The 22,500-nt window shown below is 35.8% G+C and overlaps 1 protein-coding gene across 1 annotated transcript in view; it reads right to left on the bottom strand.

Annotated features, from left to right (window-relative positions):
* Window positions 1-13,826: 13,826 nt before the first annotated feature.
* LOC308684838 (PDZ domain-containing RING finger protein 4) overlaps window positions 13,827-22,500 on the bottom strand; it is a gene marked incomplete at its 5' end in the record, with an annotated part of 57,452 nt that continues 48,778 nt past the window's right edge. The window contains 4 exons of the mRNA XM_081356169.1: window positions 13,827-15,207; window positions 17,838-17,933; window positions 19,374-19,475; window positions 22,007-22,069. Coding sequence (XP_081212295.1) covers window positions 14,038-15,207; window positions 17,838-17,933; window positions 19,374-19,475; window positions 22,007-22,069 — 1,431 coding nt within the window. The 3' untranslated portion in view covers window positions 13,827-14,037. The remainder of the gene's footprint in view (window positions 15,208-17,837; window positions 17,934-19,373; window positions 19,476-22,006; window positions 22,070-22,500) is intronic.

Raw genomic sequence — 22,500 nt, 5'->3', positions numbered from 1 at the left:
GAATAATTAATAAGGTTGATTATCACTGTTTTCCAGCTGTATTTACATCGTTTTATTACTTTTGCTGTTAGGTTTGGTAACTTGCCATTTTGTGACATCTGGATTCATTTTCTACTCAAAATGACATGTATACTCATTAACAATCTTTCGAATGTTAGCGTTATTATGTATTGCGTACCAAGTATTGAGGTCTCTGTTCATGTTGTCTCTGTTCATGTTGTCTCTGTTCATGTTGCATCTATTGTGTAGATACAGTGTGGAATATAATACTAAAATTCGATATTATATTATTAGAGTAAAAAGTTAATTTTGTTATATTATCTTAACTTAGTTAAGTATATGTTACTTAATTTTATTTATGAAATAGCGTGATTAAACTGCTCTGTTTTCATGGTTTTAGGAGACCATCTTACACAGGTTTACGTGATATTTTTGTCTTGGATTCTTGTGTCTGTCCCTGTAAATCATGTGTTTTTGAGGTTTATTGAGATTCTTTGGTTCAGCGTGAGAGTCTCAGTACGTTTAATTCTCCTCTGAAAGTTTTTCCTGATTTCGTATGGTAATTCCTGATTGTGTGGAGATTCGAAACCTGTTCCCGCTGAGAGCGAACGCATTAGACACGGCGAGCGAGATCCTGCAGGAGTGACATTTCTGTTCTGCCGGATTAATAATGGAAAAAGATTACAGACACCTCGAAGGGACAAACAAGACAAAACACAGGAAGGTTATTAAAAGAGCGACGACATGTCAAATAACGGCACAGAGACAGCTGGGAATAACATATCAATATTTGATGGGCCTCCATCAAAGTGTGCATGAACAGCCTGGCACTCTTAACGTGCATGTGTGTGTGTGTGTTAGGCATACGTAACCTGTTTTAATGAGCTGTGTGTGTTATGATGGCCTCCCATGGAGAATATGAGCATGAGTATTGATCTATGATTCAGGAGCCTGTAACATCTCTCTCTCTCTGTCAGGAAAGACTGAAGGATCTGATCTGACAGACGGAGGAGATGATGGAGACAATAACATCAGGATGAGGAGAATCTCCTCCGTCAGCGCTTTAATTTACGCCACACATGCTGGAAAACATAAACCGACCCATTTACTGCACGGTTGGGCAGGTTAACCCGCAACACCGGGCGAATAGTGTGTTTACAGCATGAGTAAAGTGTAAATGCTGCACAACTTTGTTGAAAAAAGGTGGTTATAGCTGATCTACCAACTGGTCTAGGTTTATGGGCACATTCGGGACCAGCAAACCATCTTAGACTGGTTTAGGTTTATGTCGTCGGCCCAGATCCGGCCCTGCTGTCTGGTAAATTAGTCCAAGACGGTTTGCTGGTCTCAGATGTGACCAAAAACCATAATACAGAGTAATTGAGTTGGTAGACCAGCATATCATTTTATGTAACATAATATTTGCCAGATGTTTGGGTTTGCATAGCTGGTATCTCATTAAACATTAAAACACAAGACACTTTCACAAGACTTGATGACAAACACACAACTTAAACCAGTCTAAGATGGTTTGCTGGTCCCAAATGAGGCCAAAAACCATAAAACTGTCCAGACCAGCTAACCACATTAGACTGGTTTAAGATGGGTTTTAAACATTAACACAACACATATGAGAACAAACTTACAACATTAAGTTGTGTTCTTGTCGCTCAGGAATGGTTTAATTACTGGTTAAACTGTTGTTCTCATATGTTTTGTGAGCAATTGTAATTGGCACACAGTTTTGTTGTAAGACCAGCTTAATCCAGCCTAATGTGGATAACTGGTCTGGCAGAATACACAGGTCAGGTTTGATGTTTTGTGTGGACTGGGAAACCATCTTCGACTGGTTTAAGAGATATATTTGTGTTTTGTTTTTTCATCAGGATACAGTTATAGTAAAACTGTCAGAATGTTTTCACATGTGTTGTGTTTGTTTCAAAGCACGAAACACAGAAATGTGTTTTCTGACATGAAAGCGGATCCAGAGACATCTCCTCCTCTCTTCCTGCGCTCGAGGCGTTTGACCCGGTTTAATCTCACGGCTCGTGAACAGCCTCCGCTGCGAGCAAACCTGAAGCTGTCAGTAACTAGCATGATAACGTGTTTGTGTTCATGTTCCCGTGGGGTTTCCACACACTCTGAGATATAACCTCTAGAAAAGCACCGCATGCAAATGACCGCTGACGTCCAGCACAACAGCAGAGCTCAGGAGGTCAGGAGATATGTGTGTGTGTGTGTGTTCATAAAAGCCTCCGCGTGATTTGACTGTAATATTTTCAATGTGATTCCTCGGTACGCCTTGATCTGACTAACCGTTCCCTTAAAGCTTTATTTTCATTCATACTTTTTTGAAAGTGGCTTACTCTCCGTTTGAACAAAACCAATATTTACATTTCTTAGTGGAGCAAACCGACCGACCTTTAAATCTCGTAATGGAAAAAAAGCGTAATGGAACAAAAGCGACCGACATTTAAATCTCTTAATGGAACAAAAGCGACCAACATTTAAATATTTAAATCTCGTAATGGAACAAAAGCGACCGACATTTAAATATTTATATCTTGTAATGAAACAAAAGCGACCGACATTTAAATCTCGTAATGGAACAAAAGCGACCGACATTTAAATCTCATAATGGAAAAAAAGCGACCAACACTTAAATATTTAAATCTCGTAATGGAACAAAAGCGACAGACATTTAAATATTTAAATCTTGTAATGGAACAAAAGCGACAGACATTTAAATATTTAAATCTTGTAATGGAACAAAAGCGACAGACATTTAAATATTTGAATCTCGGAACAAAAGCGACAGACATTTAAATATTTAAATCTCGTAATGGAACAAAAGCGACAGACATTTAAATATTTAAATCTCGGAACAAAAGCGACCAACATTTAAATATTTAAATCTCGTAATGGAACAAAAGCGACAGACATTTAAATATTTAAATCTCGTAATGGAACAAAAGCGACAGACATTTAAATATTTAAATCTCGGAACAAAAGCGACCAACATTTAAATCTCATAATGGAAAAAAAGCGACCAACACTTAAATATTTAAATCTCGTAATGGAACAAAAGCGACAGACATTTAAATCTCATAATGGAAAAAAAGCGACCAACACTTAAATATTTAAATCTCGTAATGGAACAAAAGCGACAGACATTTAAATATTTAAATCTTGTAATGGAACAAAAGCGACAGACATTTAAATATTTAAATCTTGTAATGGAACAAAAGCGACAGACATTTAAATATTTGAATCTCGGAACAAAAGCGACAGACATTTAAATATTTAAATCTCGTAATGGAACAAAAGCGACAGACATTTAAATATTTAAATCTCGGAACAAAAGCGACCAACATTTAAATATTTAAATCTCGTAATGGAACAAAAGCGACCAACATTTAAATATTTAAATCTCGTAATGGAACAAAAGCGACAGACATTTAAATATTTAAATCTCGGAACAAAAGCGACCAACATTTAAATATTTAAATCTCGTAATGGAACAAAAGCGACAGACATTTAAATATTTAAATCTCGGAACAAAAGCGACAGACATTTAAATATTTAAATCTCGTAATGGAACAAAAGCGACCAACATTTAAATATTTAAATCTCGTAATGGAACAAAAGCGACAGACATTTAAATATTTAAATCTCGGAACAAAAGCGACAGACATTTAAATATTTAAATCTCGTAATGAAACAAAAGCGACCAACATTTAAATCTCGTAATGGAACAAAAGCGACCGACATTTAAATCTCGTAATGGAACAAAAGCGACCAACATTTAAATATTTAAATCTCGTAATGGAACAAAAGCGACCAATATTTAAATATTTAAATCTCATAATGGAACAAAAGCGATCGACATTTAAATATTTAAATCTCGTAATGGAACAAAAGCGATAGACATTTAAATATTTAAATCTTGTAATGAAACAAAAGCGATCGACATTTAAATATTTAAATCTCATAATGGAACATAAGCGACCGACATTTAAATATTTAAATCTCATAATGGAACATAAGCGACCGACATTTAAATATGTATATCTTGTAATGGAACAAAAGCGATCGACATTTAAATATTTAAATCTCATAATTGAACAAAAGCGACAGACATTTAAATATTTAAAACTACTAATGAAACAAAAGCGATCAACATTTAAATATTTAAATCTCGTAATGGAACAAAAGCGACTGACATTTAAATATTTTAATCTCGTAATGAAACAAAAGTGATTGACATTTAAATCTCTAAACGGATCAAAGAGATCAAAGACCAGTCAAAAAAGATCCGTTAACAGACTGACATTTAAATCTCTAAATGGAACTAAACTGACCGATACAAAACTACAATATCTAGATCTAAATCATTTTATCGTCCAGCACTAAATCTATGATATGGCTCTGTGGTAAAGGACTAGGGAATTATAGACATAACAGTGTGATTTACTTTGAAGCTGTATGTAAACCATATGTACTGTGAAAATTGCAATAGAAAAACATTTGACTGTATATTTTGTGTTTATCTTGTGTTTTGCTCAGGATTTGTGAGGACGTCACACGCCTGTTGTATTTGCATCACGATACCGTGAGTAAAATATCATTTTTATGATGCTTTGTGTGTAAGAGAGGCCTGAGGAGAAATGCATCTCTGTCATGAATGACAATAGAGACGGAAATGAGAGGAACGAAACAGCATTACAGATCCCAGATCAGTCATAACACATGAAGAACATCTGAGCTTCGTTAACTCTCCTGCTCAATATTCTCATGAAAGGAAAGGAAATGAAATAATAAAACAGATCAATTCTATTGCAGAGAGATAAAAAAGAGAAAATGTGAACAATACTTCCATAAAAATAATACTAATGTTATATAAGAATTAAAAGGAGCCTTCTTTGCAGACGCAGACAGTGATAATAACTGCATATGAATGTCCAGATCATCCTGATATTATCACAGCATGTTTCATCACTCTTCACTTTCACTGCATAGAGAAAGATCAATGAAAGTGGATGTTCATGTTTAATATTCTGCTAAACATCTGTCTTTGTGTTCGACAGAAGAGAGAAAGACACACGGGTTTGGAGCGACACGAGGGCGAGTCGGTTTCATTTTCAGGGAAATTATTCCTGTAATGAGATTAATACAGTGTATGACCCATCTGGCCATTCATCTATATTCAGATCATGGAGTTTTGGGCTTTTATGGTCCATAAAGAAGCATTAAATGTTTCATAGAGGCGTTTAGATGCTGAGTTTGAGTTCAGACTGTTAGTGTTTAAAGATGGAAGTGTACAGTTGAATTTATGACATACTAAATTAAAATTATGAGATAAAAAGTCAAAATTATGAGAGAAAATTTCAAAATTATGAAAATAATTCAAGTTATTACATAAAAAGTCAAAACTGAGATATGTCGAAATTATAACATACAAAAGCATAATAATGACAAAATTCTAAGTTGACAAAAAGTCAAAACTATGATATAAAAAGTATTTTTAATTTCAAAATTATGACTCATAATTTTGACTTTTTGTCTCATATTTGTTACTTTTTGTCAACTTAGAATTATTATTGTCATAATTATGATTTTGTCACAATTTCGGCATATCTGAGTTTCAATTTATGTCATAATTTCAATTTTTTTAATCTCTTAATTTTGCCTTTGTCAATTTACATACTGACATAATTTCTATGTCAATTATGATTTTGTTACAATCTCGGCAACTTTTTGTTGAAAATGAATCATAATTTCGACTTTTTAATCTCTTAATCATCACTGTCATGACATAATTTTGCTTCATTTTCATTATGTCGTGTTATAGATTATGATTTACTTGATTGTTTTCTCTGATGTGTTCCTGAGCTCACACTGAGAGTGTAATTATGGTAAATCAGTAAAGTGTTTACCTCGGTACAGGGTTATAGATGTGATGAGATCATTCTATCACTTAGTGAAATGACTTTAATCCTGTAGAGAGACAAACGTTCACCATCCTCTGCCTCATTTACATGCTTTAAAGTCAGATATCCAGAGGATTTCTGTGAGCGCGAGTGCAGTGCAGCGTGCCGTGGGCTGAATACATCACTCTCTAATGTATGAGTGCATTAGAACCCAGAGCTGATAATGCTGGAACACAAACCCTCAGCCCAGTTTACAGACACACACGTTCCTCATGTGTTCCCATGATGATCCCAGCACACCTGCATCTTCTCCTGGGAAACTCAGAGCAAGGTTTGTCTGCTTCTCACGGGCCTGTTTTTTTTTTCTTTTTTTTTTCAAAAACAAAAATGCTTTTTTAAATCAGAATTAAGACATTAAAAGTCGAAATTATGAATCAGAAACTCCTCTTTTTGATATACTAAATTGAAATGATGACACTGTTAAGTCAAAAATTGACAAAATGTGGAAATTATGACTAAAGGTCATAATTATGACGTAAAAATTTTGACAAAAGTTGTAATTTTGACTCATAAATGACAGAAAGTCATAATTTCACATTTTTATCTCACAATTGAAACTTTTTAACCTTGTAATTATGACTTAGTATGTCATAAATATGATTTCATTTGAATTGATTGTGTAATAATTTCCATTTTTTACATAATTTTGTCCTTTCATAATTGACTTTTTGTCATAATTTGACATTTTTTTGTCATAATTACTACTTTTTGTTATAATGTAATAATTTCCACTTTTAAGTATTATTTTCCACTCTTTGTCGTAATTTGACTTGTCATATTTATAACTATGTAACAATGTACATATTTTATGTAGTAATTTCACTTTTTATGTCACAATTTCATAATTTTAACTGGTATGTAATAATTTTCCATCATAATTATAACTATGTAATTTAATAATTTCCACTTTTTATGTAAGAATTTTCTTTTTACATAATAATTTTCACTTTTTATGTAATAATTTCCATTTTTTACATCATAATTTTGTCCTTTCATAATTTACTTTTTGTCATGATTAGATTTTTTTGTCACAATTTCCACTTTTTGTCATAATTTTGACTCATATTTATGACTAATATTTTCCACTTTTTATGTCGTAATTTGACTCATGTCATAATTATAACTAACAGTGTTCATATTTTTATGTAGTAATTTCACTTTTTATGTCACAATTTCATAATTTTGACCTATATGTGATAATTTTCCGTCATAATTATGACTATGTAATAATTTAATAATTTCCGCTTTTTATGTAAGAATTTTATCTTTTTATATAATAATTTTCATTTATATGTAATAATTTCCACTTTTTCTGTGAGTTTGTATATGTCTACCGAGGCATGAATCATCTTCTTGTGTTAAAACAGTGCGAGAGGGAGAAAATGATGACAGATTCTTCACTTTTGTATGAACTCTTGATGTAAAACAGCTGCTGTATTGGTTTATTTAGTCTATTAATCTGTGCTCAGAGCTTCAGATAATACATCTAGATGTTCCTCTGCTTGGCTTGATGAAGACATCAGATAATCTGCCAAGATAATGTGGCGTCCGGCCTCACGGAGAGCCATTAACACACACTTCAATTAGCATATCAAAGATCATCTGCTCCATAAATATATGAAGTGACATCGCCAGACTCATTATGCAGACAGGCCTATTAAAGATGCGAGTCTCCTCCACAGTGTGTAATGAGAGGGAGTTGTGTGCGCTCCGGAGCCCTAAAGGTTATGGATGAACTGAAGGGAGGACGAGGTGAGCTCGAGTGGCGTCGAGTGGCGTTATCTGGCTGATATTTCTGATGCTGGTGACGAATGCCAGCGCTGTCACTGAATGGCTTTAATCACACCTCAGCGGCTCACCGGCTGACCCATGTAGAGATGATCCTGATGGATGTGAATGCAGTAATAGTGCTGGGAAGTGGAGGAATGATCCTGATGGAGTGAATGGAGATGAACTCGTTAACCTTCATTTCATCATGTGTTTGAGCCTCTGAATGATAAAAACTTCCAAATGGATTGGAGTTTTTGTGGAAGTGCTTTATCAGCTGTGAGGTCAGTCTAACAAAACCTGCGGAGAACACATCCGGGTCATATTTCACCCCAAAATCAAGTGAGAAAAAAGCAGATGAATCCTATTTTTGCGATTATTTTCATGACTAAAACAGTCTCAATACTGAATAACTACTTTTATTTTTTGGAGCTTTTTAAATTCTCAGTAGAAGAAAAATATTATATTTTTAAAATAAAATATTTTTTTATTAAAAAAATATATTTAATATAATTAAATATTTTTTATATAAAATATTTATATATTTAAATATAAAATATTTATTTAATTTTTTTACATTTTTTATTTTTATTAATTGTTCTATTTGTTATTTATTTGTTCTTTATTATACAAAACAAAGAATTTTGTTCTTTGCAAATATTTGTTCTTTGCTTAAATCAAATGAAATCTTTCTTTTTTTTGACTGACAATATATGGGTAGTTGACAAATGACTACAAATGGCCAAGAAAAAGCACTTTTTTTTTGGAAAACATAACTTTTTAAGAAAAAATACATATATTTATGGAGTATGAAACTGCAGTTTCAGAAAATAGTAGTGGTCACTCATTTTGTCAATGACTTCACATATTTTTTTCACGTTTTCACTCAACAGTACTGTAAATGTGTCCTATGGTGTGACATATAGTTTTTTTTTTTTCATTGTGATTATTTTCATGACTAATAAACACATTTTCATCATAAAATCTTGTTACTTTAATGCGTGCACAAAAAATATATAATTCTCAATAAAATGTATGAATGTTGCATTGTGACTTTTTTTGACTAACATTTTTGTGTGCTCTTTTCTGAGAACACTAGCAAGGTTAATGCAAGACTAGAAACATGAACTAAAATGCATTAAATGTTCTTTTCCTGGAAGAGTGAGTGTGTGCTAGATGAATGACAGACGTTTTGAAGAAAAGATTTATTCAGTGTCAAACTTTCACAATGACCACACATTCACCTGGCCAAGAGAGACGACTACAGCTTATTCAAATCAGACTAAGAACACTGAGCCAGAACAAGCACAGAAATTTACAATTCAAATGTACATCCGTTGCTCCAAATATAAGTAAAACCAGACTGACAAAAACTGAATCCACTGGTTCCTCATACAGACTCCTGTGTGAAATGCATCTGAAAAAGCTCTTAAAATGGCTTGTGGACATTAGTCCACTGAGCAGGACTAGATCATAATTGTTATTTTTGGTTTTCTGTAAACCAGCACCTCTCATAGAACAAATCATAATCCAGACGTGGATTCAACCAGACACTTATAAGGAGAAACTACATCGCCAACAGGTTTCCTTTCTGTACTGTGATTACCAATAAACTTGTCCAGTTGCTGGTCATATAATCACGATTGGGCAGCAGAAGTGAAAACAGTCTTTCAGTAATGTTGGCTGGTTTAATGGACTTCAGGAGGTGTGTGTGTGAGGTAGAGGTAGAGCTGGCCCGGAGTCATCGAGAGCTGGTTTGGTGCAGAGAGTTGAAAAATCAAACAATAGAAATCCTACAACATCTGAAACACAGACTCAGCAAGGTTGATTAAAGGCAGGAGATTGCACAATAATTCACATTTTTGCTGAAATGTAAACATTATTTGAAAAATACTTCGGATCCTGTGAGGAATGACAAATAAATAAAACATTATGGGAATAATTCACTTAAAAATAAATTAAAAAAAATTCCCCTGATGTTGTTACTGAAAGTTGCCCATATGATGCGTCAGGTTTCATATCATTGGTCAAATGTCATTAATGTCAGAGCTGATGCGATGCTTCTTTATGGATAAGAGGAAGGGATACACTCTAATAATTCACTTTTTGTCTTCAACATGAGAAAGTTAAAAAGGGACTTGGAAAAAAATATGAGATGAAAGAATATATATATATATATTTAATACATTTGCGTTCTCTTGCAAAATGTTGCATTACCTCAAGAAATCTTGCATTCACTTGCAAAACTTTTGCTTTTTTTCAAGCAAACAGTGACTTGGGAGGAATTTAAAATTTAAAAAAAATTGTATTGGACGAAAGAAAAACTTGTAAGCTTATGGGCTAATGCAAAATTTTGAAACATTTTAGTGAATGTAAGCCAAACGTTAGTGAGCAAATGGGTGAATGCAAAGTTCAAATTTAAAATTTTGAAAAACTTTATTGGGCGAAAGAAAAACTTAAGTGAGCAATCAGGCTAATGTAAAGTTCAAATAAAATAAAAAACAAACAAAAAAAAAACATTTGGGTTTTTTTGGGGTAATTTACAATTTTATTGGACGAACGCAAAACTTTGTTAAGCAAATGGGGAACGCAAAGTTCAAATTCAAACTTTTAAAAACATTTACTGGACGAAAGCAAAACTTTAGTGAGCAAATCGACTAATTCAAAGTTCAAAATAAAAAATTTGGAAACATTTTATTGAATAAAAGCACACACAAAAAAGCAAATGGGTGAATGCAAAGTTCAAATTTAAAATTTTGAAAAACTTTATTGGGCGAAAGAAAAACAAGTGAGTAATCAGGCTAATGTAAAGTTCAAAAAAAGAAAAAAAAAACATTTGGGGGGCGAAAGCAAAACTTTAGTGAGTTAACAGGTGAATGCAAAGCTAAAATTCAAAATTTTGTACAATTTTATTGGACGAAGGAAAAACTTTGTTAAACAAATGGGCGAACGCAAAGTTCAAATTCAAACTTTAAAAAAATGTATTGGACGAAAGCAAAACTTTAGTGAGTTAACAGGTGAATGCAAAGCTAAAATTAATATATTTTTTTTTACAATTTTATTGGACGAAGCAATGGGCGAACACAAAGTTCAAATTCAAACTTTAACATTTTTTATTGGACGAAAGCAAAACTTTAGTGAGTTAACGGGTGAATGCAAAGCTAAAATAAAAAAAAAAATTACAATTTTATTGGACGAAAGCAAAACTTTGTTAAGCAAATGGGCGAACGCAAAGTTCAAATTCAAACTTTTACAATTTTTATTGGACGAAAGCAAAACTTTAGTGAGTTAACGGGTGAATGCAAAGCTAAAATAAAAAAAAAATTACAATTTTATTGGACGAAAGCAAAACTTTGTTAAGCAAATGGGCGAACGCAAAGTTCAAATTCAAACTTTTAAAAACATTTACTGGACGAAAGCAAAACTTTAGTGAGCAAATCGACTAATTCAAAGTTCAAAATAAAAAAATTTGGAAACATTTTATTGAATAAAAGCAAAAAAAATAGCAAATGGGTGAATGCAAAGTTCAAATTATTATTTTTTTTAAAACTTTATTGGGCGAAATAAAAATGTAAGTGAGCAAACAGGTAAGTGAGTGAGTTAACTCACTAAAATTTTGTACATTTTTATTGGACGAAAGAAAAACTTGTAAGCATATGGGCTAATGCAAAGTTCAAAATTCAAAATTTTTAAACATTTTATTGAATGTAAGCCAAACGTTAGTGAGCAAATGGGTGAATGCAAAGTTCTAATTCAAAATTTTATGAAATTTTATTTGAAAATGTTTTTGGAACGAAAGCAAAACTTTAGTGAGCAAACGGGCTTATGCAATTTTTTTTACATTTTTATTGGGCGAAAGAAAAACTTAAGTGAGCAATCAGGCTAATGTAAAGTTAAAAAAACAAAAAAAAAACATTTGGGGGGCGAAAGCAAAACTTTAGTGAGTTAACAGGTGAATGCAAAGCTAAAATTAATTTTTTTTTACAATTTTATTGGACGAAGGCAAAACTTTGTTAAGCAAATGGGCGAACGCAAAGTTCAAATTCAAACTTTTAAAAAATTGTATTGGACGAAAGCAAAACTTTAGTGAGTTAACGGGTGAATGCAAAGCTAAAATTAAAAAAAAAATTACGATTTTATTGGACGAGAGCAAAACTTTGTTAAGCAAATGGGCGAACGCAAAGTTCAAATTCAAACTTTTAAAAACATTTACTGGACGAAAGCAAAACTTTAGTGAGCAAATCGACTAATTCAAAGTTAAAAATAAAAAATTTGGAAACATTTTATTGAATAAAAGCACAAAAAAATAGCAAATGGGTGAATGCAAAGTTCAAATTTAAAATTTTGAAAAACTTTATTGGGCGAAAGAAAAACTTAAGTGAGTAATCAAGCTAATGTAAAGTAAAAAAAAAAAAAAACATTTGGGGGTGAAAGCAAAACTTTAGTGAGTTAACAGGTGAATGCAAAGCTAAAATTCAAAATTTTGTACAATTTTATTGGACGAAGGCAAAACTTTGTTAAGCAAATGGGCAAACGCAAAGTTCAAATTCAAACTTTAAAAAAATGTATTGGACGAAAGCAAAACTTTAGTGAGTTAACGGTTGAATGCAAAGCTAAAATAAATAAAAAAATTACAATTTTATTGGACGAAAGCAAAACTTTGTTAAGCAATTGGGCGAACGCAAAGTTCAAATTCAAACTTTTAAAAAAATTTACTGGACGAAAGCAAAACTTTAAAAATTTTATTGGACGAAAGCAAAACTTTAGTGAGTTAACGGGTGAATGCAAAGCTAAATTTAAAAAAAAAAATACTATTTTATTGGACGAAAGCAAATCTTTGTTAAGCAAATGGGCGAACGCAAAGTTCAAATTCAAACTTTTAAAAAAATGTACTGGACGAAAGCAAAACTTTAGTGAGCAAATCGACTAATTCAAAGTTCAAAATAAAAAATTTGGAAACATTTTATTGAATAAAAGCAAAAAAAATTAGCAAATGGGTGAATGCAAAGTTCAAATTATTTTTTTTTTTAAACTTTATTGGGCGAAATAAAAATGTAAGTGAGCAAACAGGCTAATGCAAAGTTCTAATTCAGATTAAAAAATAAAAAACATTTGGAGTGCGAACGCAATACTTTAGTGAGTTAACAGGTGAATGCAAAGCTAAAATTCTAAATTTTGTACAATTTTATTGGACGAAAGCAAAACTTTGTTAAGCAAATGGGCGAACGCAAAGTTCAAATTCAAACTTTTGAAAAATTGTATTGGACGAAAGCAAAACTTTAGTGAGCAAATTGACTAATTCAAAGTTCAAAATAAAAAATTTGGAAACATTTTATTGAATAAAAGCAAAACAAAATGAGCAAATGGGTGAATGCAAAGTTCAAATTAAAAAAATGTTAAAAACTTTATTGGGCGAAATAAAAACGTGAGCAAACAGGCTAATGTAAAGTTCAAATTCAAAATAAAAAAATAAGAACATTTGGGGGGCAAAAGCAAAACTTTAGTGAGTTAACGGGTGAATGCAAAGTTCAAATTCAAAATTTTGTCAAATTTTGTTGGACGAAAGCAAAACTTTAGTCAGCAAATGGGCGATTGCAAAGTTCAAATACAAAAATTTATGAAATTTTATTTGAAAATGTTTTTGGAATGAAAGCAAAACTTTAGTGAGCAAATGAATGAATGCAATGTTCAAAATTTTGACAATTTGACGAAAGCAAAACTTTAGTAAATTAATGGGTCGAATATTTTCATATTTTTAACATTTTCATATAAAAAAAAGGACGAAAAGCAAAACTTTAGTGGGCAAACAGGCTAATGCAAAGTTCAAATGAAACATTTTGGGAAAAAAATATTGGATGAAAAAAATTATTGGGCAAAAGCAAAAATTTATTAAGAAAACGAGTAAATGTGAATTAAAAATTTTGAAAAGTTTCTCAAACTATTGTGAAAAAAAAACTGAAATAGTTTTCCCTCCAATATCATGTTTTTTTTTTCCCATTCATATCCAACTAGAGGCTTAGAAAGGCAAACAGGTTTGTGTTGAACATGTGAATTATGACAGCAATCTTTGAGTGAAATATTCCTTCTTTGAAATATTACAGTTACAAAAACTGTAAAAAAAAAAATGCAAATGTAACTTGTTTAATTGCTTAGAAAACATTAACAAAGTGTGAAAAATATTCATCTGGTCTCTTCTCATAAAAATTGCCACATTGAACGAGGCAAATGTAGATCGTACCACATGGGTAAATGGGTAAAGTTTGAGAACTTGCATGTGAATCTACACAGTTGTAACCGACAGGAAGGCGTTATGCACTTTGGATTCCTCTGGTGCTTTCTCCCCGTGCGTCATCAACTCCTGAATCGTCATCCAGTTGTCCAGAATCTTCTTGTTCCGCTTCTTCATCATCTTGCGCTGGCTGAGCTGGATGATGCTCACCTCTCCGCTGCTGAGCGGAGTCTCCCGCAGACTCTCCAGCCGGCTCCGCTGCATGTACTCCCTCCGCCGCCGCTGCTCTTTAGCCCGCAGCAGATGCTGTTTACGCTCCTCTTTGCTCCAGTAGCGGCCCATCTTCATCTCGCTCATGGCGTCGTCATCGGTCGTCATCCCGCCGCTGCGCTCCTCCTTGATTTTAAGGGCTCGCTCCCGGAGTAGGCGATCTCGGACTGGACGTTTGGTGATGTATCTGGTTCCGTCGCTCCTGACTTTGACTTTCCACTCCATTTTAGGTTCGGACGGCTGGACGACCTGCGGATCGCTCATGCCTAGCAGACCGTGGGCTAACTCCATGTAGCTCTGGTAGTGCCGCGTATCTGATGCTCTTGATAAAGCGGCAATTCGAGTCCTCAAAGATCGCTCGTCTTCCGCGGGAGACTCTGACGGGTTGCTGTGATCGGGACTCCCGCTCCTGACGGATGATCCACGAAGGTTCCTATGATTAGTGAGGCTGACTATCCTGTGGTCGGGCGAACGGTCCATCGCTAGCGGCGTGCTACGCGAGCTCTCTGCCGTGTTGTACGCACTCGAACTGTCCTTATCCGACTTCTCCGGATGCTCGCTGATGTCCGCGAGCTTCTTCCCCGGCTCTTTCCGGTGATGCGCCCGCATGATGTTCTGGCACTCGATCTCGATGCTGCGCAGCTCCTCGTTGAGCATGCGGAGCTCGTGCTGGACGCCGCTACACTCGATGGTGCTGCTGCGCGTGTAGAAGAGGTCGAACTCGCCGCTGTTGCGGATCTGACACTTGAGCTCCAGCAGCTGCTGATATCGGTCTCCTTCGGGAAGCTCCTTCTCCGGGCCGTCTCTTTGACCGGAAGCCTCCCGCAGACACCGCGACAGTCTCTTCTGGATCTGAGCGAGCACGTTCTTCTCCGAACCGTCTGGAGGACTGATCTTCTGCTGGTTGTAGGAGCAGGACGCTGTGATGTTTTCTTCAGCGGCTCCTCGGGCCTGCAGGAAAAAAATATATTCTTTTTTAAGGACAGTTTTAAAAATGGCCAGACAAGTAATTTGGTGAGGTCAATCTGTAAAGAAAGATTACGCGCTTGCATGTCGATAAGCATGTGCACGGCGTCAGCGTTTTCACAGATTTGTGTTTTTGAAGTTTACATGGAGATGATAACGTTTGTCTAAATGTTTCAACGCTTGCACCTTGGAATCTATTTCATGGTTTGCGTTCTCGAGCCCCAAACACTGTTGTTGTGTGAGCGGCCGGAGCGCATTGAGTGTTCTCTTGTTAGAACGGTATGTGTTAGCGGCCCCTAAGTTAATAACTAATGATCTTTGCAACTGAAGTGAATGAATAACTTTATCTAACTAACTTTATCTGGACAATAACTTTATTCTAGAGCTGCTGTAAAGCCTAAACAATCTCTGTTACTGTAATCTCCTGTTATCACTGTAAAGCTGCTTTGAAACATCTATATTTTTTTTAATATAACGAAAGCGAAACCAGAATCTACTGAGTTTTTGTGTTCATTTGGGAGATGTACGAATGGATTAGAACAATACATGTATATCAGCTTATGTTTGAAAGGTAAAACTATGGAACAAGAAATGATTCAGAATGTTCATCTATCATTCTTTATTTACTAACACAAGCAATGCAAAAAATTATGTTCTTACTCTGTATTTTTTGTCTTTTTTCCCAGTAAAGGTCGTTGCACACTGAGTCCAAAATGTGTTTTCTTGTATTCTTCATCATAAAAATTCGTCACCAACAGAAGCCTTGCACACTGATTCCGAAGCATATTAATTAATCCGTAGTACAAATTGGAGTCTTCAAGCATTGAGGATGATTTTTGTGTCCTCTCTCTTCTTAAAAAGAGAAAAGGAAAGAGGAAATATTGGGTCCTGAGATTGTGAAGAGAGGAAGGAGAGTTAATTTCGGGATTATCCCAAACGATTCAAGGTTTACTTCAGGATATCAGTGGCTCAGTTTGATGAGTCTTTGTATTCCGCACTTTGTTTGTCACACGATGCTTTGTGCAGCGAGACGAAGCGGATCAACATGTCAGACCCCATTCTGGATTTTGGCTAGGGCTGCACAATTAATCGCAATGAAACCGCACGCGATTTGGCAAAGCCTGCGATTATTTTAGGCTCGGCTGTCCTCATGAAGTGATTTTGGAGGAAAAGCATGTTATTAAATGTCGTCTTTTGTTGGACAAGAGGTTTATAAATGCGTCTCATGTTTGGAGAGATGTTTGACGCGTGTTGCTTTTTCAAATGCACGTTATAAGCGACTCAAACTCAGTGCTTTCAGATGCATGTTTACTGAGCCGTACGTCACTGGCACACTGCACAAAACTAATAATCACAGCCTTTGTGATTTCATAATCGCGATAAGCCAAATTGGTTAAATTGCGATTACATGGAAACTGCAATTAATCGTGCAGCTCTAATTTTGGCGTTCGCTTGTACGGTGGCTCTGAATAGTCAAAACACCTCTTCAAATGCTTGCTACGGATGCGAAAAATGCATAAAATCGAACCTGATCCGAATTTTTTTATGATGGCAGTGTGCAGGGACGTGCACAGGGGGGTTGCTCAGGTTGCCCGGGCAACTGCCCATATGCCCTTCTCGACTCACGTTGCCCTTCCGAGGGGGAAAATAAATAAATAAATAAATAAATAAATAAATAAATCGTAAAATGGATGAAGAATTTCAGGTAGGCCTAGATAAAAAAAAATAAAAAAAATCACAAAGCCTCATTCACTTCCATTCGGGCACCGAAAGTGAAAGTCAGTAGGGGAAGGGCAAACTCTGTTTACGTGGCTGCAGCGCTGCACGCGACCGGTGTAGCAGTCGATTCTGTTCCCTACCGGAATTCCTGTTCCCTTTACGCAATCATACTACAAATCATGCGTAGTTGCCCAGTTACCATACGTACCATCAGAACTGAATACGAGCAAGAAGCACAACTGAATGAACGGGAAACCAAAAGGTTAAAAAACTATTGTATTTTTTCACGAAATTTAAGCGTTTTTATTTTTATTTTTTATTAGAAGCGAGTTTTTCCCCATCTGTCAATTTAATCCAGATTATTTCTTTTCAAAAAAAAAAAAAAAAAAACAATAATAGGATGATATAATATAATGATAGGATATTGATAGGGATATTAATGTAGGGATTTTCATGACTCAAGTCATGTTTTTCTGTGTTATTATTAGTTGTAGTTAGGGTGATTGAGTGCTGTATATCAGTGTTTTACTTCTTTGTGTATATATATTTTAATAAAGACCCTATTATTCTCAGTCCTTCATATAGCCTGTGAGTTTTTTTTTTTATTTTTTATTTTTGGGTGGGGGGAGTGGGGGGGCTTTTTTCAGTTAAGAGCAACTCCACCTCAAAATTCCTGTGCACGTCTCTGGCGGTGTGTACACGTGATTGACACAACGTGAGGTCGTATTTTATTTTTTAACTTGCGAACTTGAATTTCGGACTCAGTGTGCAAGGACCTTTAGTCGTAATATCTTCAGTCACTGTTCCACTCCAGTAAATGTATCTTGATTTAAGAACATTTAGATATTTGTGCTGGAGAACCCATGAGGTGCGAGATGTTTTGTGGTTTCTCTCACCTTCTCCTCCTCCTCCTCTCTCCTCTGTTCCTCCAGCATCTCCATCTTCAGCTCCTCCAAGAACTCGCTGTGTTCATCATCCAGCCACGGCTCCTCCTGAAACCCACAGGAGATCGGGGTCAGTCTCGACAAACACCCGCAGATCACGGATATCACTCCAACAAAGTCTGGCTTAATTCAGCAACAAACTTGGACTCATGTTTTTGGATTTGTTTGCTGTTTTATAAACTGTAATTTATAAAAGTCCTTCAAGGGACAAGTGTTGCAGATTAGCTTTAGCTATGAAAATATGATACGCGCATTGGAAGGCTGTTGTCACAGTTTTATCTATGTTTTATTGTATCTGTCCCTACACAAATTAAACATTAAATAAATCAATACAAATCTGAGAAGTTTCATTCCGCGTAACGAAAATTACCATTACAGCGCATTGAGACATCATGTGAAGCTTTAAGTCCGTGACATTTCAACTTTACCTGAACAATTATATATAAACCACAAAAAATTATGTTCTCATCGAAACATTCTTAAATCAAGATACATTTACTAGAGACGCAAAATAACCTGAAACGTGACGCTTATCAAGAGCAAACATCTGTCAGTGGGCTCAGGAAAATAACTTTACTTCACAGGACTCCATTGGTGGAAATTAGTTCTTGTTTTAAGCAAAAACTTAATTTTGATATCTTAATATCTTCAGTCATATTTCTTCTCCAGTAAATGTGTCTTGATGTAATAATGTTTAGGTATTTGTGCTGGAAACCAAGACAGAAACGATGAGGAAGAACATCATATTTAAGTGTAGACATAATGATTTTTGGCCCTGTTTAACAATTTTTTTTTATCAAAATTAAGCACATTTCACACAAATTTCTCATAGTATATTGTTTTTGCCTCAGAAAAATGGCAATAGTCTTAAAAATAGGCAACATTTCTGTCTTGTCAAATGAAATATGAGCTGGCCGTTTCTTCATTAAACCCACTCAGCTGTTCATTGTGCTTTTATGGCTCTGATGTGAGAAACGCATTACGTCTGTGTCACATTTTATGACGTCTGCATCACACACATTATTGGAGGTAATGTTCACTGCAGATCTGCTGGCGTAATGAACTGGAGCGGTCAGCGGCTTCACAACACACACACACACACACAAACATCATCCATTCATCATGTGTTTAATTACAGCCGTTAATGTTCACACAAGCTGTATGGACACACACACACACACACACACACACACACACACACACTCTCGTGTTATCAACATGCTGTTAGTTTTTATAGGCTACTGCTGGAAGTCGATTACACATGTGAAAATCAAACATGTTGATGTGAACGTGCTGGACATCTGAGCATCTGAATCACAATCAAAGTAAATGTGAAGACAAAAACGAGTATGAATTACAGGAGGGTGTTATTCATGTTAATATAGTGCAAATAGTTTTTTTCACTAAGTGTTTTTGCAAAGTGTGTGTGTGTGTGTGTGTGTGTGTGTGTGTGTGTGTGTGTGTGTGTGTGTGTGTGTGTGTGTGTACCTGCATTTCCGGCCTGGCGACCAGCAGAACGATATTCCTGCTTTCTTCATTAGTGAGAACGGCCACAGCTTCCTCTCGGTCCTGAATGTCCCGCCCATTGATCTGTCAATCACACACACACCAGCCAATGAGAAGCAGCGTACGCACACACCAGCCAATGAGAAGCAGCGTACGCACACACCAGCCAATGAGAAGCAGCGTACGCACACGCCGGCCAATGAGAAGCAGCGTACGCACACACCAGCCAATGAGAAGCAGCGTATAGTTCATTAGAAAAAAATGCATTGCAAAAAATTATGTTTCTGTCTCGTTTTCAAGCACAAACATCTAAACGTTCTTAAATCAAGATACATTTACTGGAGAAGAACAATGACTGAAGATATTAAGTCTTGTTTTCCTGAAAATGTATAAGAATTACATTAATTAAATAAATGAAATAATTAAAATAATGGCAAATACAGTGGTGGCCAAAAGTGATGACGCAAACACTTACTACAACAATATATTCAGTTATTAATGTTTCGTTGGTTCTCTCTTGTTTGCATGTGTTCATCATTTCTTTGAAGGACAGCCTTGACCAAAATTACGTCACACAATTTGGCATGTTTCATTGTATTATTATCACAAATAAAACAACCGACTCCAAGCGCAACTACGCAATACGCAATAATACTACAAAATCTTTAACACACTTCTAATAATATTTGAATAAAGGGTCCTAGGTGGGATGATAGTTTTGGACACTGCTGTATCTGACTACAAATAATCTTATTTTCCCTTTGAATTAAGTTTATCTTTCCGACTCCATCGGCTGATATGTGTTCTTGTTTTAAACACAAACTCACTTCATTATTTAGTAAACCAGATATAATATCTTCAGTCATTGTTCTTCTCCAGTAAATGTATTTTGATGTAAGAATGTTTAGATATTAGAGCTGGAAAACGAGACAGAAACACTGAGGAAGAACATCATTATTTGCAGTGCAACACATGACCAGCGTCTCTCACTGGACTCTCTTTAGTTCAGCGGTTTCTTCTGGCGCCGTTAGCGACGCAGAAACACCATCGCTTCTTCCTGAAGCTTGTGAGTTTGTGGATGATTGCATTAGGAAACACCTCCAGCATGTTTTCCTGAGCGACAGACCACAGCTAAAAACACATTCCATCAGAGTAACGACCCAGACGGGCCCCTGCTCTCCTCCAGGTCCTGTAGCCGAGGCTCGGGTCATCAGCGGCTCGTTCCGAGGGCTAATGTGCCGCTGGTAAAGATTAATGAGCCGGTCGGTGCCAGAATAGAGATGGCCATTTCACAACACTGCTTCATGAAGCTTCCAAACCTTTACCAATCGCTTGTTCTGAATCAGTGGCTCTGAACGCGTATCAAACTGAGTCACATGATCTCAGTAAACGAGGCTTCATTACGGCATAACTGTTTCAATGTTTCACTGCTGGGGATGATGATCTCTGTCAACACATGATCATGAGGAGTCACTGAGAACCAGTGAACAAGTGATCTCGGATCAGTTTTATACCTCTGTAGATGTTTTAATTAGACATTAGTGTAATTAAGATGAATAATGGTAGTTAATAGTCTCTTATTGGCCTGTTTAGCTGAGCCATTCATAGCACAAACCCTGACAATTGATGAAAGAACAAATGTGACCCTGGACTAATAGGACAATATTTGTCTGAGATACAACTATTGAACATCTGGAATCTGACGGTGCAATCGAAACATTGAGAAAATCTCCTTAAAGTTGTGCTGCATTCACTCACAAATAAATGTTTTATATATTTACGGCAGGAAATGTACAAAATATCTTCATGGATCATGATCTTTACTTAATATCCTCATGATTTTTGGCATAAAAGAAAAATCGATAATTTTGACCCATACAATGTATTGTTGGCTATTGCCAGAGATATACCCGTGCGACTCGAGACTGGTGACGTGATCCAGGGTCACATATAGACACTTGATAATCTTATTAGATAATTGCATTTAAAAGATTTTACTTTCAATAAAAAAATTTGCAATAGATTTGTAAAAGGTGTTTTTATGCAAGTTTGTGCCGGGTTTAGTTGCAGTTTCACTGTTCTGAGCACTAGGGGGCAGCGTGGAGACGGTGTTTCGAAGCTTCGACACAATACGGCACATTAGCTTCAGCTGCTTCAGTGTACGTTTACACGAAAACGATATGCTTCAAACGGAGAAGGGTTTCCTTTGAGTTTTCCGCGCACAGACGACAACACTGTCAAACCGATCCCCGTTCACACGGATCCGTGAAAACGACTGAAAGCGCTGTATTCTGCTAACAGGCCACTAGATGGCGATGAAACACCATAGACTGAACACGTAATACGCATGTGCGTGATGTAATCGTCTGCAGAAATTTGCATTTTTGCTGTTTACACGAAGACCGTTTTCACGTCCCCTTTGAAACCCGTTTTCGAAAAACGCCGCTGTCGTGTGAACGAACGGCCAAAACGCATAAAATGTTTTACGTTTTTAGTTGAAGCGGTGTCGTGTAAACGTGAAAGTGTTTCACGAAGCCTCGATCTGCCCGACACTATACGAGACATCAGCCCATGAACAGAAACACAGGCGTTTAAGAGGTCAAAGGTCAAGTTACCTGTAAGATACGGTCTCCTTCTCGGATCCGGCCGTCTCGGGCCGCGATGCTGTTCGGCTCGATCTGAGAATGAATGCAACAGTGTTCAGATTAGTGTCATTCAGAGTTCTGCCCTGATTACTCCTTTATTTATACAGCGCTTTTACAACACTGAGTGTTTCAGAGCAGCTTTACTGAGATAACAGGACAATAATACAACAAAGTTTGTCTAGAAGAAAATGGCGTCAGTCCAGCTTAAGTAAGTTCAGTGATGCTTCATTTCTGTTGTAAAAAAGTTATTAATTTAGTTCATTTATATATATATATAGTTCAGTTCAGTTCTCATATAATGGTGTCAGTGCAGGAGCATAATATTGTTTAATATTAAATGTCCTCAACTAAGCAAGACAGAAGCCAGAGGAGTTTCAATGAACCAGAACTCCATCAGTGAGTAGAGAACCCAGACTCAGCCTCAGTTCTCCTCTGGCCGACGAGCCAACAGTGTGTGATTATGA

This window comes from Scardinius erythrophthalmus (genome assembly GCF_964197995.2).
Source record: "Scardinius erythrophthalmus genome assembly, chromosome: 24".
Lineage (NCBI taxonomy): Eukaryota > Metazoa > Chordata > Actinopteri > Cypriniformes > Leuciscidae > Scardinius > Scardinius erythrophthalmus.
The sequence above is the reverse complement of the archived record's forward strand: the minus strand, read 5'-3'. Positions and strand labels throughout refer to the sequence as shown.